At 36.4% G+C, this 17,966-nt stretch overlaps 1 protein-coding gene across 3 annotated transcripts in view; it reads right to left on the bottom strand.

Moving 5' to 3' along the window:
- Positions 1-17,966, bottom strand: part of EXOC6 (exocyst complex component 6) — an 86,560-nt gene that overhangs the window by 20,453 nt on the left and 48,141 nt on the right. For 2 of the 3 annotated variants that reach the window (XM_082286561.1, XM_082286559.1), the window contains 3 exons: positions 16,822-16,851; positions 11,108-11,249; positions 3,832-3,905 (listed from right to left, as the gene is read on the bottom strand). In XM_082286561.1, the coding sequence (XP_082142687.1) occupies positions 3,832-3,905; positions 11,108-11,249; positions 16,822-16,851 (246 nt within the window). Of the gene's footprint in view, positions 1-3,831; positions 3,906-11,107; positions 11,250-16,821; positions 16,907-17,966 lie in introns of those variants that run through there. The other variant, XM_082286560.1, reaches the window with a different exon arrangement.

Consider the following 17,966-nt stretch of genomic DNA (forward strand, 5'->3'; position numbering starts at 1 on the left):
AGGACCAACACTAACAGCAGCTGGGGGGTGTTAACCACATGTACTTAAGTGCCAAAAGAACACAGATGAGACACAGTTCTCCTCACCCCAGCAAAACAAGGAAATTCCACAATCATCAAGCTAGCTTGTTTGAGATGAGACAGTAGAGGAAGAAGCCCATAAGCAGTGCTGACGGTGGAGAGAAACATCAGGAATAACCTTTGAAGTCCAAAGTGAAAAAAAGTCAAGCTATGTTGGCAGCTTAGGTTATATCTCTGCAGGAAATAATTTGATTTCAAGAGTAGGTATTTGTTGGCACCCACTTGGTCAAGAATCAGGATATTTGGCCTAGGACAGCAACTACTGAGCCTAACACAACGTTATTTTTTTTGTCCACTACATACTACACTGGCTCTCCAAAGAATAACACACAAATTATAATATTAATGTCTTTTCCTCACAGTACTTAGGTGTACAGAACATCCAAGAAACTGCCTCACATTCCAGAACTGTAACCCTAGTCTTTAGGCACTAATGAACAGATCATAACCAGGAAAAAACTAATTCATATCAGAGGCTGTGCTTTCTCTTCAGAGGCGATTCAAGTAGAACAAACTAAGACCTGTTCACTTTTGAAGGTTAATTCCGATTGACCTAAGATCTGAACTGGTAGCAAAATCCCCAAAGTTTATTCCCCCTCACTTTGGGCCAGTGCACTATTAACCCAGGCTCCCTGTACAGACAGTAGCAAGAAATGATTGTCAGAGAGCAATGCAAATTGCAGGAGAGCTGGGTCATCTTCACAAGATGCCAGAGACATCTCTGTAATGCAGCACATGCCACTTTGATAATTGCCTGGCTGAGATGGCCCCTCAGTGGCTTTAAGTGAGGTCAAAGGGTGCACATAGGTGTGACCTCAGGTCATACACTAAGAAAAGTGGCATAAGGCATGACACAATTACTGCAGCTGCACAGAACCATGAATCTGCCCCAATTTTCTACCTGCTAAAATAGCTGGAGCTGCAAGTTTCTAGATGGTCCATGTGATTCACCATGTGTGATTAGCCAACCACACCAAGTCACCTGTGTAAAATGCTGAGATGCTGTGGTTATGGAAATAGCACAGAAATCTTTATTGACTAGGGTTTCTTCAGATTACAAAGATCTGTAAGGAGCATATTAAGTATGAAAAAAGCCTAAGTGGAGAACAGTATAAAGAGAAGGAGGTGACTCAAAGGGCACACTGGTAAGTGCTTGCCCTTTTGTGATTTCTGTCCTCTTAGAGCTTCCTGCTACTAATTACTATTGTCTTCTTAGACACAACTCTTTCTCATGCCAGCTGTTTCTGCTTCTGTTTGCTCTTCCATGTCTGTGGAAGGAAGAAGGAAAGTGGGCTTGCTGGGGACAACAGGTTCCCTACACATTGTCTTCAGGGAAAGACAGAGGATCAAGAACTGTTAGGTAAAAAATACCTATGGCAATTCTTTTCAAAGCTGCTCTTCCCTACATGGTAATTATCCAAGTGTAGCTCTTCTCTCTCTCTTCCACGTTGGCTCCCTGTGACTTTACTTCATTAGTAAAATGTGCTATAATATCCTACTGCCCAACCCTCATTAATCTTACACACTGCACTAGTACAGCACAGAGTGAGTAAGCTGTTGTTGAGATAACTGGCTTCCATTAGCAACCATGTGATTGGCAGGACGATAAAGTCTTTTCCCTTGCAGGTCAGCTGCTTTTTAAGAAGAGGGCAATCCTGCTGATCCATCTTTTAGCTACAGTCTCTCACTGAGTCCCAAATCTCCTGCCTTTTAGCTTTGATACGGTTCAAGCTTTCCCCCTTGTATCAGCCCCTACCTGTCATCAGCTCCTCTGTACCAAACAGCCAATATCAGGAGTTTGACCTCAGGGCACAGTCCGGGTGGGCAGGTAAAACCTGACCACTGGACCTACTTCCTTATCTTTCATATCCTGCAATTCATGAAGAAGTATCAAATTCAAACTAAAAAACAGAAGCATGACCTTTTATAAGAACTTTTTGAAAAAGGCTCTGTTGCCTTTCTAAGTATTCTTGAAAAGAACTGTCATCTACCCTATTAAGACAGAAATGGATCACAAATAAGGAGAAGAGAGAAAGCACTGAAAAGCCTTACTAAATGGTAGGACTTTTTGATGTGTGCCTGCAATACCTTTTGGTGATGCACACAAAAATATAGTAAAAACCAAACCAAATCACATATACTAGAACTCTTCTACATCTGCAAGCTCCAGTTGCATCCCAGTAGAGAGTTGCCCAAACTTCTCCTGTTTATAAAGTATCTTAAATCAACTAAATTCTCTCCTCTATAAAGTGCTTGAGAGAATTCTAAATATAAGTTGCTAACATAAACTAAGAGCTATCATAAACAACATAATACCTATTGAAGTGACATACTCCCCAGCTAGTGCTTAAAATATACAAGAATCTTTATTTCCTGTAGTAAGTATGCCCTCCTGCATAGCTGGAAAAATTGCTTTCCCTTGAAACAAACATAGGTTCTGCAAGGATTTATACCACTTAAGTGGAGGACAGAAATGGTGCCAAAATCTCAACATCCTTTCCCTTAAACTGAAATGATCTAAGTACAAATTGAAAGATGTGTAGTCCTTTTAACACTGACAATAAAAAGAGAGTAAAAAAGAATCCAAAAGAGGAAGGCTGCTAGTCAAGGCAAGACTTGTGGCATGAACAAGTCTTGTAGCCATAATCCTGTATCCTTCTCACATAGTACACACTTATCCCACTGTTGATAGTGTTCATTGTTATGTTACTGCGAGAATGTAACAGAGAACCCTCCTTTTAACTTTTTCATTTAAAAAGACAGTTGAATGAAGTCCTTTCTAACTATCAGGAGAAATGTGAATACTTTTGCCTCAAGAACTTTCCCTTCTGAAATGCCCTTTAATAATCTTGCTGTGAAAAACCTACTAAACTATTAAAAGCAAGAATATTCTTACTATATAGATAATTTGGTATGGAATTCTTTCTACTTTCTCTTATTTTCTAATGACTTTGATAGGCTCATAATGGTGCTGAAAAATCATCAACATCTGCAGGCTAAAGATCCTCCCTGTGCAGTTAATGATTCATTTCACTATTTAAATGGTACGTATACTTACAATTTTGTGAAATAATAAATCATTTGTAAAAGCTAACTTCAAGCATGAAAAGGCTTTGAAAATCATTTGTTATGGGTGGTTATAGTGTCTGAATTTACAAAGATTTTAGTAAATTTTAGTCTGGAAAAACCTTCCTTTTGGCAAGATCTGTGGGAAAGTGTTCCCAACATTACAGTATTTAAAATTAAATTAAATTAAATTAGATTTTATGTAGAATAAAGATCATCCAGTTGGAATAAATCTGCTTTCCAACAGTTTAAAAGAATTCTATGTAACAAATTCAGGAAAGGAAATGTTAAATAATGTGATGCCTGATTCTGCTACCCAGGGAGTAGTTTTGCAGACAGGAGCAAATGCTCAGAATGGAATGAGATCAGCACACACCAGGATAACACATACACTCTTGCAAAAAGGATCTTTCCACAGGATCTTCACAGAATTGTCAGGACCAAAATTCAATCTAATATTCCTGTAAGAGTACTACCAGTAGCACAGTGCCCCCTAACCACGCACTGGAGAAACAGTTTTATGCTAAATTACAGGGAATAGTGCCACTAATAACACTTCAAATAACTGCTTTTCACAACTAATTACATGGGAATGCAAAAACATGAAAGGTTCTTGAATTTAATAACTTCAGCATTGGTCAGAAGGGGAAATTAGTAGGATAAAAAACACCAACTAGTGTCTTACTTGTCTGAGGTCGATGAAAGCTAACTGCAGGGTGTCTCCCTGGAATCCTGGCACAGGCTCAGAACTAGCAAACACTGCAAAAAAAAGGTTAAATATTACGGATGTAGATTTTTTTTTAATCTAACAGAAAAATGAAGCTCTATGCAATGTAAATGCTAGGTAGCATAGTTTCATAGGAATAGTTTGAACTAATAACTCACAGTGATTAAAACCAAACAAACCAACAAACAACCTTTTGACAGTTCTTCCAATAACCCTAAAGAATAATACTTTTAGGAGTATTACTAGAAATTTTGCTTAAAATTCTAACCCAGTAGTAACATTATGACCACAGAAAACAAGATATTTTTTAGCCTGAGGTGCATGATTACTGAAGAATTTCAAAATAATACCAATTTCATGGCTGTCAATGTATTTTCAAACATCTGCCTTTGCTACAGCATCCATGCTATAAAAACCTCAACCTCCAGTCAAACAGCATTAAAGGACAAACACTAAGGTGGGAGTTAGCTTCATGTGCAGACAACAGGCAGAAAGCCCCATGTGCCATTGACAGAGCAGAGCTGAAATTCCTGCTTATGCTTTTTAGCCTGCTTATCAGTAATGACCTTCTGCTCATTTTGAACCCAAAATTGGCTGTCAGAATTGGCAGGCAAAAATATAATCATATTACAAAAAATGGTAACACAGTAGTGAAAGAAAGTCAGCTATTTATCTAAATCAGGAAGCAATCAATAGTTGTTCAACTTAAAAATAAATACACTTTTTGTTGTTATTATCCCAGTCACAAGTTAATAACAAATACTCACTGCCTCACATCCCCACTCAGGTTAGATATCTTATTTCAAAAGAAATTAAGAGTATTTTTCTTAAGCCCTTCAGGTAGAGCTCTTAACAAAACAAAGTAGATATTACTGCAATAGTTTTAGAGAAGCATCATCTGAGGCAATGAAAGGTAATATTTTTTTCCAAGTTTGAGAGACAGGTCATTCAATGGCAGAGGAAACAGAACATATGCATCCAGTGCTAAACTCTACTGCTCCTAATACTAATATTTAGAAGTAATATGAAATCCTTAATATATTTTTTTAAATGGCTAGTTAGAAAATGTAGATTACGTGGAGGTAAAATCCAGAAAACCACTGGTGTCTGAGCTAACACAATGGTAGAATAATGGCCTCAAACATTTAGTTCTGAATGTATGGTTTCAACTTAAAGCAGACTAGTGAATTCAGATTGACTATTCCACAAGTATAAAAATGACTATACGGAACACAATTTTAAAAAAAGACTCTCACTTAAATGGTACAAAGAACTACTAAGAGCATCTCAGAATATTTAAGAATAGCTTAGTAATAGATGGATATAGTATTAGAGTAGCAGCTTTACCAGTAGAAGCAGAATTTATTACTTGTATTACACTAGTGCAGAAGTCATGTAACAGGAGAATGAATTGAACTGCAATACAACTTCATTCTTTATCAACTACAGAAATAAAAAATAGCAATCAAATGCCTTAGAGAGACCACTATAATGTCACAGACAAGTATTGGCAACATTGGCAAATGCTCACTGATTACTGTATTCAAGTGTGAATTTTAAATTGGCTGGTCTTCCTACTGTAAAAGTAACACCAACTTTCTAGAGGTGTTTTCAGGGAATTCTAATTGACCACAAACATGCCTTTAAAAAAAAAAAAAAGCTAAAAAACAGTAGAAAAAACATACCTTACACTCAGTATTTTATAGGCAGAGTTTTCTAATATTAAACTCTTTAAAAGCAGCAAAGAGAAAACAGCCTGTACAATCACCGTCCAAAGATGCCTAAGCCTAGGAACCCTGGGCACCCTTCTGAACAACCCAGGCTAAAGGCTTATGTGTCTACATTGCTGTCTTCTGCAGGTATTTCATGGCCACTAAGAACACCTTTCTTACAGACAGTGAAGCTGGGCTCTGTGGTCAGCCAAACACAGAGTTTAAAACGGAACACCACACTCCAGCACAGAATTCTAAGCAAAGCTCCACAGTAAACAGGTAAGAACAGATAGATGAGTTGTGAGCTCTGGCAGCACATCAATAAAGAGGATATGCATGATGGTCAGAAGGGGTCTTTTCTACACCCCTTAAACCAGGAAAGTAAGGCCCATCAGATCATCTGATCTGATCCTAACTTTCTGCTCATACACAGTACACTGAGACCAGCTTCTCCCACCAGAATCTCAACTCCTCCAGCCACTCCACAACTGTAGCTAGCACTGGGAGAAAGAAGATCAATGACAAAAAAAGGGCTACAGAACTGAAAAGTAAATATAACTGAAAAGTGTGACCTTAGAAAGTCTTTTCAGCTTTTGGCACTGTATACTTTGGGAGATATATTCCTACACCAGAATACTCTTCCATGCCATGGGGCAAATATTTGCCTCTTTTCTGTGCTCATCAGGGTAAGATAGTTTGGAATTTATCCTAATGCATTAAATAATGCAGAAAAAAATTGTTTCTCTACGTAATACCTACTAGCATTGCAGCTATGGAACAAGAAGCACACAATGTACCAAACTTAGTTGTTGTATCAGCTTTGTTCTCTTAAACTACAATTTTATATTATGAATGCATGTACAACATTAGGGACACTCATTACAGCACAAGCATTTATTCTCACATTTGGATCACTCTGACAGGTGACTACAATAGAATTTGTTTCATTATTTTAATTTCATGAGTTCAAAGGGCAAAAAGATAATCTACTTATGATAACAGTCAGACAGTTCCCCCTCCACCCTCAGTGCAGGGCTTTTAAGTTTTGCTAACAATTTTACAAAGCTAATTAAATATTTTCTACTGCACAGCATATTAGGAAGATATTACAAGAACAGGATTAACATTCTTAATGTCTTTGTCCTAAGGGCCCTTTTCCAGATAGTAATGAAACACTGTCATATATACATCTTCTAAAATATTCACCCCCTACAATCATTCTAGACTTAGAGAGGATTTGGAGGGGTAGGGGGCTGGTTGGTTGTTTGGCATAATGTGCATAAAAGCATTCTGGAATTTTATAACACAGGAGAATGAAGTGCAAAGATCACCATTAAACTGTCACTTTTAGGGACAAACAAGTGGCTGTTTGGCAGCTTGAATCAGAATCTTAAATGTTTAGGAAAAATTCGTTGAAAATACACACTGTGTGATCTGGTATTCACAAGGTTTTTGTTAACATCATCTCTTCCTCTGCTTTGCTGCTACTGTGCATATAGAACAATAACTTTGGCACAGCATGCATCCTCAATATGTAGAATCTCAACATACTTCCTGTAAGAGGCAGTTTAGGAATATAAAGAAGGCAGGATCGAACAAAACAAATATATAGTAATACAAAAACAGGCTGGGAGGTAACACACATTACAATGGTGAATAGAAGAAATGTTGCAAAGATTACTTCAGTCCATTTTCTTTTGAATATTTTGCTTTGATCTTGTAATTACATTTTGTATACAGGATATATGAGAATTGACATATATATACGTAAATATTAATGGAGATCATAAGATAAAGGCCGTATCTGCTAAATGGAATTTAAGACATCTTTAACTGTAAATTGCACTGATTTTCTCTGCAATTCTAGATTTATTAACAGGTCTCCTTTTTATTTTCTCAAAATCCCATCTTTTAGACATCATCTGGTTGTGCCTCTCTGTTGGTCCGGGAATTCAGTACCTAATTCTTGACAAACAGTTTTGCTGTTCAGTGGAAGAAATTAAAAACCAGAGTCCAGACTTTGAATCAAAAGCTAAACTAGGACAGTTTTACTCCAGTCTCACAGCACTGATTCATAGGTAGGACAGCAAAGCTTCAGAAGTATTTTTAAAGGAAGAGCAGAGAATCAGGTGACTATCTCAGCTGCCTCAGCCACTTTGCAGCCCTGTTGGATGCTCCAGCTGTTCAAACATGCCTGGAGGGAGCCTTGCTGAGGGAGCTGCCAGCTGGCCAGGCAGCAGCCCCCAGCGCCAGCAAGACCTCGCTGCTTCCTCTCCCGCCCGTGCTGCCATACGTGACCGGCACATGAAGGATGGCTGCCAGCGAGCGAAGTTAACCTGACTGCCCAGATGGGAGAGAAGGCAGGTAAACTGAGGGGGCTCCAGAGAAGAATATCGTGTCTTTCCAAGGAAAAACAGGATCTGAGTTCCTCAGCCTCTGGCATGCCCACCTGGAGATTACTTTTATGTGTGCTCAGCAGAGAACACTTTGCTCAAGATGTCACCTGCTCTTGGACACTGCAGCTCTCCACACAGTGGGTGGAAGGAGGGACTGTCAGGAAGCCATACATACGGCTGATCAGGAAAATACAGAGCACCCTGCTTTGCACTAACTCTCTACTAACCCTTGCTCAATTACAGGCAAGACCCAAAACTTTTTCACCCTTTCACATCTGGGTGAAGAAGGATGCCCATTCACCCATATTTCATTCTGCTAACTAATCCTGCCTCACCATTCATCTGTGTTAAAACACATACATTAAAACATTTTGCCCTTCCAACAATTACAACTTCTGACAACTTCTAACTCTTTAATAAGAAGCTGATGCAAGCTAAATAGATCTGGATGGTGTCTCTGAAAAGCTCATTTTTATTATGTACACCTTTCTTCTTGTAAAGTGAGATACAGTAACCCACATCTGAATTTCACTTCAATATACCTCCCCTTCGCAACCCGTTTCCTTTCTGGGGGAACCGAAATGTAATGTGCAAGCGAAAGACTAATCTTTGGATTTTATTCAATGGGACTTAGTACATTCTATTTTTTGAACAGTGCTGAAAGAATCTCAGTCAACCTAGTGGAAAATAACCACTGAGAAAGAATGGTACAAAATACAGGGGTAAAACACTGCTCTAGGTTATAAAATTCACAGAGGAAGTGGAGAAGTACTTTGATTAGAACAGGACAAACTGAAATCATACTGAAAGAGTTTGGAACCTTTGGAAGGAAACAAAAAACTTGCTAGAAGAAGAACAAGATGATGATGATCTTTTTTTCTTTACAAATCATGAGACAAGACCATCTGATGCTATTATTATTGTTGAGCAAAAATATCAGATATTTCCAGATTTTCTGCACTGCTTTTTGAAGTTAGCTACTACAGGTACTACACTGCATGAAAATTTAGTGCAGGATAATGAAAATCACAATTCACCAGCAGATCACTTCCTTCCCTTCCACCTTCCTTTCTTGGAAGTCCACTTATCATTCTACCTATCCTTTGCCACTAAGAAGAGCACTTACAGACTTTAACAGATTGCTGGATTGTTCTTTGGACTGTTGATTGCTTTTTAACAGAAAAGAAAAAAGCTAATAAGTTATCACATTTTCCTGATTTTATTTAGATCTCTCCAGTACATATCAGAAAGAATAAAATTAAAGATCAGAAAAGAAATTCTAGGATACTGGCAAGAATTTTTAAAAGTTTACCTTCAGATATTAATAACTTTCTACATCTCATCTAAATTCTTAGTTCAAAATTCATCTGAGTATACTCCATTGTAAGTAAAATGTCAAACCCATTAATACAACACAGTAGAAAACTCGCAACAGTTGTGAATTATTCGCACACTCTAAGCACTAATTGAAATGTCACTGTCGTGTCCATTAATCCCGAAGAATCAAAGAATAAAGCTGGGGGAGGGTGATGAGCAAGAACATAAATCATGGGCATCACAGTGAGGCCTGGAATGTGCCTGTGATGGACCTTATGAATGAAACCACATCAGCAAAGCAGTCTGAGCAAAATCTTGTGTCATTCCTTTATTCCACAGACTGCAAAATGTCACTTGTTGCAACACACTATTCTGACAAGCTTCCATAATTGCATTTAAACTATTCAAAGGGTTTCTGTGAAAAACCAATTCTTTTTTTCTAACATGCTTTAAAAGCCTTGCAGAAAGGAAGAAGTAAAGTTCATTCTATTAGCACTTGTAAGACCCATGCTAGAAATTACAGAGTGGTGGAAAAGATGCATTTTTCAGTTTTTAAGTTACTAGCTTTCTGAAACTTTCTTTTTTTTGGCCCAAGTTTTGATATGTCCTGTCCACACCATATGTTCAGAATAACAGCTACATATAAAAACCATGTTGTCTTACAGTTATACTTTAACTCTAAAATAATGAAATGTTATCATTTTAGATCAAATAAAACACTGCTAAGATTTCTTCACTGATTAAAGTTTCTGCTGTGCATCAACCAAAGATGGCAGACAGAATGGCAGTAAGAAATTAGGATAGCACTAATCAGGGCACATATCACCCTTTGCCTGAGAAGAAAATGGTCTGAAAAAATCCAAAGATCAGATGACAGCTGGACACATTGGAACTTCTCCCTTCTTTGCTGTGAACATACTGTTCATAATGTGAAAGTCACCTGCAAGACATGCATTTTATCCCCTGTACTGCTAGAAATCTCAGGGTGAAACAGTGCATTGGTTCATCTACAGAGAGTAGTGAAGGACTGTGTTGCTCACAGCTGGTATTTTAAATATTAGAATAATACTGTAATGGACAAGCTTTCTTCACTGTTACACTATTTGTTCAGAAGGCAGATGATGGTTTAGTGGTTGCATTCATTCAGCTTGTTAAGATGAATGATTATGGTGTCAGTATTATGAATACCACATAATTTCTGTTTTTACAACTTTTTAATCTTTTTTGTATGAGGTAATTAATCCTGCCTTCAGTTCTGGATTTAACCAGTTTATAAAATAATTCTGATGCCATATTTTAAACAGTGACAGTAAAACAACATCTGATGTTTAGTAAATGAGTACTATTATTCTGCATAATAAGGCAGTAGCTGTTCTAGGAGTGAGGAAACCCTATGTAACAGCACATTTAAAATTTGTATTGTAATAGATGAACTCAAGAGGGAACACTAAAATTTCACAGACATTTGACCTTTGCTCTTAACTATCAAAACATATATTTATGCAGTAGTTTGGGGCAATTTTGTACTAAACTAAGTCTTTACTGTATACAGTGATTATGATCCCATTAGGAGTAACAACAATGTATGTTTCAATTCAGGTACTTTAGTTAAAAGAAAAGTTTCATAAAAAAATTTCCAAGGAATGCCAATATACTTACTCATAAATAATTTTTACAAGATGTACTGTAATGTTATTTTTTTAATAAAAACCAAAGTTTTAGTAGATTATGGAAAAAGATCACTGTATAGCTTACATTAAATAACTTTCTTCAATGTTAAGACCAATACAGATAGGAATATATACTTACATTCACACTGTATCACATCTAAATTAAACTGCTGAATTGCTCCCATGCTTATTTGTTTTAATTCACTGTCCAGTAGCATCTGCATTAGGGACATTGAAAGATGCTGGCAGGCTGACATGCAAGCTGTCTGGGCCACTTTTCCCTAGTAGAAAAAGCAACAAGTTTTACGATAGAAACAATGATACGTCACTAAAGAACTGCTCATCTGATTTGATTTTAATACACACTCTAAGTCTTAATGATACAAAACTTAGATTAGAAGGAGAGAGATCACACTTCTGTTATTTATTTGATCTATTATATTTGTTTCTATTAGATCAGAGAACTACGTTAAATATATTTTAAAGCAATTATTGATATTTCTTCCAGATATCCAGCAGTCTTCATGAATACAAGGCCATTCCCAAAACAATGACAATTAAAGTTGTTGAAGCATATGAACAGCTTTGTGGATGTATTTAAATATTTTTAACCCAAACAGAATGAAAGCAAGAATGTAATGAAAATCAACATGCAGCATAATTTTAACAACAGTAAATTACAAAACCCCCAAATTTATTTAAACCAAAATGATTGCAATTGGTTGGGGCATTTCTCGTAAGAGCTTGTGCTAATTACTGGTAGTTTAATTGCTCAGATTCCATCTCAAAGCTTGTTGCTAAATTATTTTAAAAATTCATGATTATCCATCATCTTTTCAGGTGCTTAATAAATCAGTGCTGTCAGTGATCAACTACTTACAAAATGAAATGTAGCCCTCTGCTGTACAAAACAGAAATAATTTCCCAATCACAGTCTAGCTAGCAATATTGTTCTTTATCATCTACACGTAAATGAGACACTTTTTCCAACATGAGATCAAAGAACAAAACACAAACTCAGACATTAACCTGAATAAATTACTTAAAATTTAGTACGGAAAAATTGAAAAAACCAAATTCCTACTTATAGTTAAGAAAACCACTTGAGACCAGACACCAAACCAGATGGCACCGTTCTATTCACAGCACTGCCATCTTTTAGAACAGAGTGATCTTGGGTGTCAAATGCAACTATATGATAATCTCTGCAGTTTAATGTACTGAAACCACTCTTTTCAACTGATGTGTATGTTGAATGATATTGAAACAAAGGTAACAACACATTTACACAAAATAAATCATAATAACAGAGCTATTGGAGCACACACACTATTGTTTTACTCCTATCCATCAGTACAGTGATGTCACCTGTTTCTCTGAAGCAATGGTTCCCCAGCTGTTTTCTGCAAAGCCAGGTTGATCGATTCATTGCTGACTTCCAGAAACACATAGAAGTAATGAGCAATTACAATGGACAACAGTTCGCTGTCCCAAAAAGTTTGGAAAGTTCTGCTCCAGCACCTGAAGAGCCAGATCTTGTCCTTAAAAAGTCAACTTGCTAACATTACTGAATTTCCATGTACAGAAAATTTTCCTAACAGAAAGTAAATCTTGCCCCAAATATTTTGTGCTTTAAAAATGTGTTATTTGTTAAAAGGTAATTAAAATGTAGAGAATACAATGGAAAGCCTTCAACTCTCCTCATCTTCACACTGAAACATTAAATGGCTGTTGCTAATTCTTTTTTAGCATTAGGACACCTTGAACTGTTAGGAGCTTTTTATCTAAAATGACATGTCAGCTTCTTAATTGAAAATCTCAGAAAAGCAAATAACATTTTTGAGCAAAATAGATGAACTGACAACAAAGAATGTAAGAAACAATGCAAGAACAGCATGCTTAAAAGTCTCCCAAACCAAACAGCAATTATACTGGGAGACATGCAGCTATATTCCCCAAGCAGAACAATATCAATATGAATGGGGCAAAAAGAAGAAAAAAAAGAATAGGCAAAAAAAAGAAGGAAAAGAGAGGTGAGAAAGGGACTCAATGGGCCACAGCTCATGTAATTACAGTGTAGTATGTCTGAAATACTTAATGGAAATGTCGTTTTGATTTAATGGAACAACTAGTGCATCTCTGTTTAATGTACTGCTCCATCAAATCAGCTCCATGTCCTATTTATGCTGCCACTATAATGTAATAAAAGTTCAACCAGATTAATAGGATGTCATGAAAAATTTTAACATTCAGTTTATTTCATATGGAAATAATGTGTATTCATCTGTTATCTTAAATAAATGACAGAATTTTATATTTCTAACAAGCATGTGTAGTTAATTGTTACAATCTGGCAAATATCAATAGTACTGGAGCACAAGATAATGGTTACAATACAGAAATGACATGGCTAAAGCCACTTGGACTTTAAATAAGTATCAATACATGTACATTTAACGTTGATTTTAAATTTTAAACTTAAAATGTAAGCATCCTAACATATAAACTATTTCCAACTATGTAACTTGAACTACAGGCTTATTGTTCAAATGACACATCAACAAATACTACAAGTTTACTATACAAGTTGATACTTAATAAAAATCACAATAGTCTCAAATTTAGAGAAAAAATAAAGCTGCGCATATCTATCAATATGCTGAATTTTAACTAAGAGAAACATGAACTATACTGTTATCCCTCTTCAAAATTCAGTGCTTCCCACTTCAAAACACATTGAATGTATCATACCCAGAAAAGAATAAAATTAACATCTGTGTTTGAAAAGTAGGATCTATTTAAAAATTCATCTCCGAATTTCCAACGTGTACCACATAATCAATTCCTTGCCATTTTTCCATACAGCATTTTGAAGAGGAAATAAAGGGTTCATGAACATAGCAATAACATTTCTTTTTCAGACTTGAACAAATGTCAGTTAATTTTAAAACAGTCTTGATGTTTGTTATTTCTCAGTCAGTTGTTTTGCTTTTTTAAATTACTATTATTTTTTAAGAGGGTGGGGGTGGCCATGGTTATCTAGCAATTAAATACCTATATTCAATAGCATGCAGAGATTCAGCAGGCTTCTCACATCCGCCCCAGTTGCCTCCCATTTGGAGACACTACTATTGTCTCTGCTGTGCCTATGCTAATTGCTCCTATCTACAAAACCTATTCTTCTACTCAATCAGTGTAAAGTTTAGGAAACAAGGACCCTATTCTATACGCAAAAACACCTGCTAACAGTGTTAAAGGCAACTATTTTTTCACCCAGCCTTCACATTTTGCTGAAATACAAGTTTGTAAAAAGAGAAAACCCTTAGACAAACTTCTTATATTTCAAAGGAGCTTGTAAAGAGAATCTGCTGACATATTAAATCCTTTTTTACAGGACCCAAAAGCTTTTCTCCTAAGAACAATTGTAGTAAAGAGACATTTGGCTCCTAGGAAATTCCCAAAGGGTTAGCCATATGCATCCTTCCATGGCACCTTCGCGGTGCTGCTTTCTAAAACCCATGCTAGCTGTCTCAAAAGCAGCTTTCATCATTCACTATGGTGTCAGTCAATATGATTTATGGACTGCATTCAACAAAGTCAAAGCATACAGAATGAGAAATATGACTACAATCTGCTAATTTGTTTTGTATTGAGCCACTTAGGAGTCAAAGACCTGATGTCAGGCTGAGACCAGCAACACAATTAACCAGCCAGTGACAGATTCATCCATCCTCCCTGCCAGGCTGTGCCAATCAAAGACAGCATGAAGCAGCAGTTGGAGAAGTCAGTAAGAAAACCCATTCTCTAAGTAGCCTGTGGAGGCTGTTGATTGACAGTTTTTGAATATAGCTGCAGAAAACCACCACCCCTTCACCCTCACTGCAAGCTGTGAAATTAGGCTTTTGCTGCCAATCACGGAAACAATAAAATAACACAAACTGCTATCCTCAGCATAAAAAGAAAATAACAAAACTTATCCGTTGAATCTAAGATGTTAAGATGAAGAATTAATTTAACAATATGAAATAACAATGTTATTATTTCTGAAAATGCAAATAAATTAAACATACAAATTTCATCACTCAGGGTTAAAAACTCCAACTTTTGAACTACTGATGGAATACAAGTATACTAAAAACATGAATGGAATTTTTAAGAATCAATTTTACTTCCTGTCTCTGCCCAAATGCTACTGAAACAATTAAAAATACCTAGTTGAAAGTTAATTTGCAACTGTCTCTTTTCAATGGCCACTCTTTTCCAACTTTGTATTGACAAGGCACATATCTAGAATAAAATTTCATCTAATTCTAAACTTAGATTAAAGACACTTACATATAGTCCCACTACAATTTCAAGTTAACTGATCTGGAAATACAAGGTAATGTTTTTCCTTAATTCTTCAAAATAAAACTAAAAAAGGTAGTTGCTTAATAAAAAAAATGATCATCCAATTTATTTAATGAGATTAATGGCTGTATAATGAAATTTTAATTCGCTTTTTGATTCAAAGCATCTAGTGGCACTTCAAACTGCAAGATGAACTTAAAATGGGATGTAAACATAATCTCAAAAGATTAAATTCTTGTGAATTCAGAAAACAGAACCATTAAAAACTGCATGACTTCCAAAAGCCACACAGCTTCTGTGCTCTACATTGCTGAAGTTCCGCTAGTCCTCGATTATAACATAATCAGCAGTCTGACACCTATATAACATTACCAGGAAGTATTTCTACACAAAACACAGAGCTCATGACACCTATTAGCTTGACAGGTCACCACAATGCTGAGTATTCAAATGATGGAAGTGTTGATTGGAATGAACCACCGTTGTCATCTAGTCCAGCCTTCTACTTGGAGCACTATTGCCAACACTACTTCAGGTCTATTGACCTTTTTCCTGAAGAGCCTTCAAAATAACTGAGGATGGGAATTCAGCAGCCTCTTTGTGCAATCTCCTTCAAGACTGCATTACTGTCTCCGAGCACACTTCTCCCCTAATATCAAAACTCCATCTCCCAAGCTTCTACCTGTGACCACAGACACGTCTGAATTTGTCAGTCCTACCAAGAAGTTTGGCTCCATCTGTTTCTTTGTTCTTCAAGATGTTGCAGGCTGCCCCTAGATCTCTCCTCAGCTTTCTCTTCAACAGACTAAATACTCCATCTCCCTACACTTCCACTTGTAACTCATGTGCTCTAGGCTTCAAACAACTTGGGAGTCCACTGCTAGATTCATTCTACAGATTTTAATAATTTTGTAATATTAACCTCATCACTTTCATTATCACAGCAACGCTTATGCCAAATCAAAATAAACTCCTTATACAAAAAAAAATTACAACCTGAAAATAATCAGGGGATGGGAGAATTCTTAAATGCAATTCATCAGCTTCTTAAAAAATTTTTTAGAAAAGCAAATAAAGAACACCAGCACACACATTCCCTTGACCCCACACAAACGGAGCAGAGGAACGATGGAACTTTCACTGATTCCTTATTCAGCTATATCACTCTATCCTCATTCTGTATGCATGTCTCATGTATTTTGATACCTGACCTCTCTTTCAAGAGGTCTCAGTCTCCTCTAAATTAGCTCATTTGGGATGCAAGGCACATCCCATCAACCTTCTGCAAGGTTTTTAGGACTCCTGCTGTCTGCGCCAGTGTATGAAAGCCCAATGTTAGTCATTAACCTGATCCCTGCATGCATCCACACAAGGTACACAGCAAGTTATCAGCAAAACAGAAAGGCTCTTTTTATTAAATGATTAAAAATTGAAGCAATAAGCCTGCAGGCAGTTCATAGTTTTTCTGCTCACATGCTTTTTCTTCATCTTGCATCTACTTACCGACATAGCTGCATGGTCATTGTTGTTATTCTGAGAAGGAAACCAGTAAGGCAATCAAAACAAAAAAATTAAGATGTACTGTCAACTTCAAAAAAAAAAAAAAGAATAAAAAATTGGTAGCAATAAAAGATAAGGAAAAGCTTACAAAAAGAGCAATTATAGCTACATAATAATATTTTTTTTTAAAACCTCTGAACTTATACAGTATTTTGTTGAGGTGTTACAAAGAGATTATAACTTAAATAATACTAATCTGGCAATAATATGTTTTTCTGTAATAAGGAACCATATGCCAAAATATCAAAGTAGCAAACTTCAAATGAGAGAATGTCTATTGAAATGCCTTTCCAAAAACTTTTCATTACAAGAAAGAGTATTCTCCAAAACTCTTAGGTTGAAAAACAAATGCCATGTTTACCATTACTGCTTACAGAGGCTATCTGTATGTTATTAACATACTTTGTTCAAGCAAGACTTAGAATGACTCAGGATAGTAAGAATCTAAATATAACACGACTCATTAATAAATTTTAACATAAAACTTATGGCAATGTAACTGTAGGGTGGAAGAAAGCTGTTTTCTTCTCCAAAATTGCTTCTTAAGTACAGTAAACAAACAGGGAGGAAAATTAAGATGCAGAACTTGAGAGGGAAAAGAAGCTTTGGAGACACAAGACATTTCCAATGACTCAACAGAGACATCAGACCCCAACTAACTTGCGTCACTTTGTGTGCAGATTCTGTACAGTTGCGATCATGGTCTACCTGATTTAGAGCTCTCATACTCCAATAAAACTAATACAAATTGCATGAAACAGATATACAACATCAGATGCATTTTTGAAAAGTTAGTCTACATTGGTACAGAAATACATCAGTACAGCCTCACATGAAAGCACAAAGGGAGACACATCCCTGTGCATTTACACAGCTTATACATACAGCAAAAATAAAACAAGATTCTCATGACAGGAACCCAATAACTGCAACAAAAAAAAATTGTTAAAGAACATATTATAACACTTCTACAGGCAGACTAGAGTTTGAAACAATACCAAAGAGAAAGTCAGTGATCCTGGAGTGTAACAACAAAGAACTAGTGTGGCCAGCTAGTGTCCCCAGCCCTAGCCCAATGCCCTCTAACA

Source organism: Coloeus monedula (assembly GCF_965178545.1).
Source record: "Coloeus monedula genome assembly, chromosome: 8".
Lineage (NCBI taxonomy): Eukaryota > Metazoa > Chordata > Aves > Passeriformes > Corvidae > Coloeus > Coloeus monedula.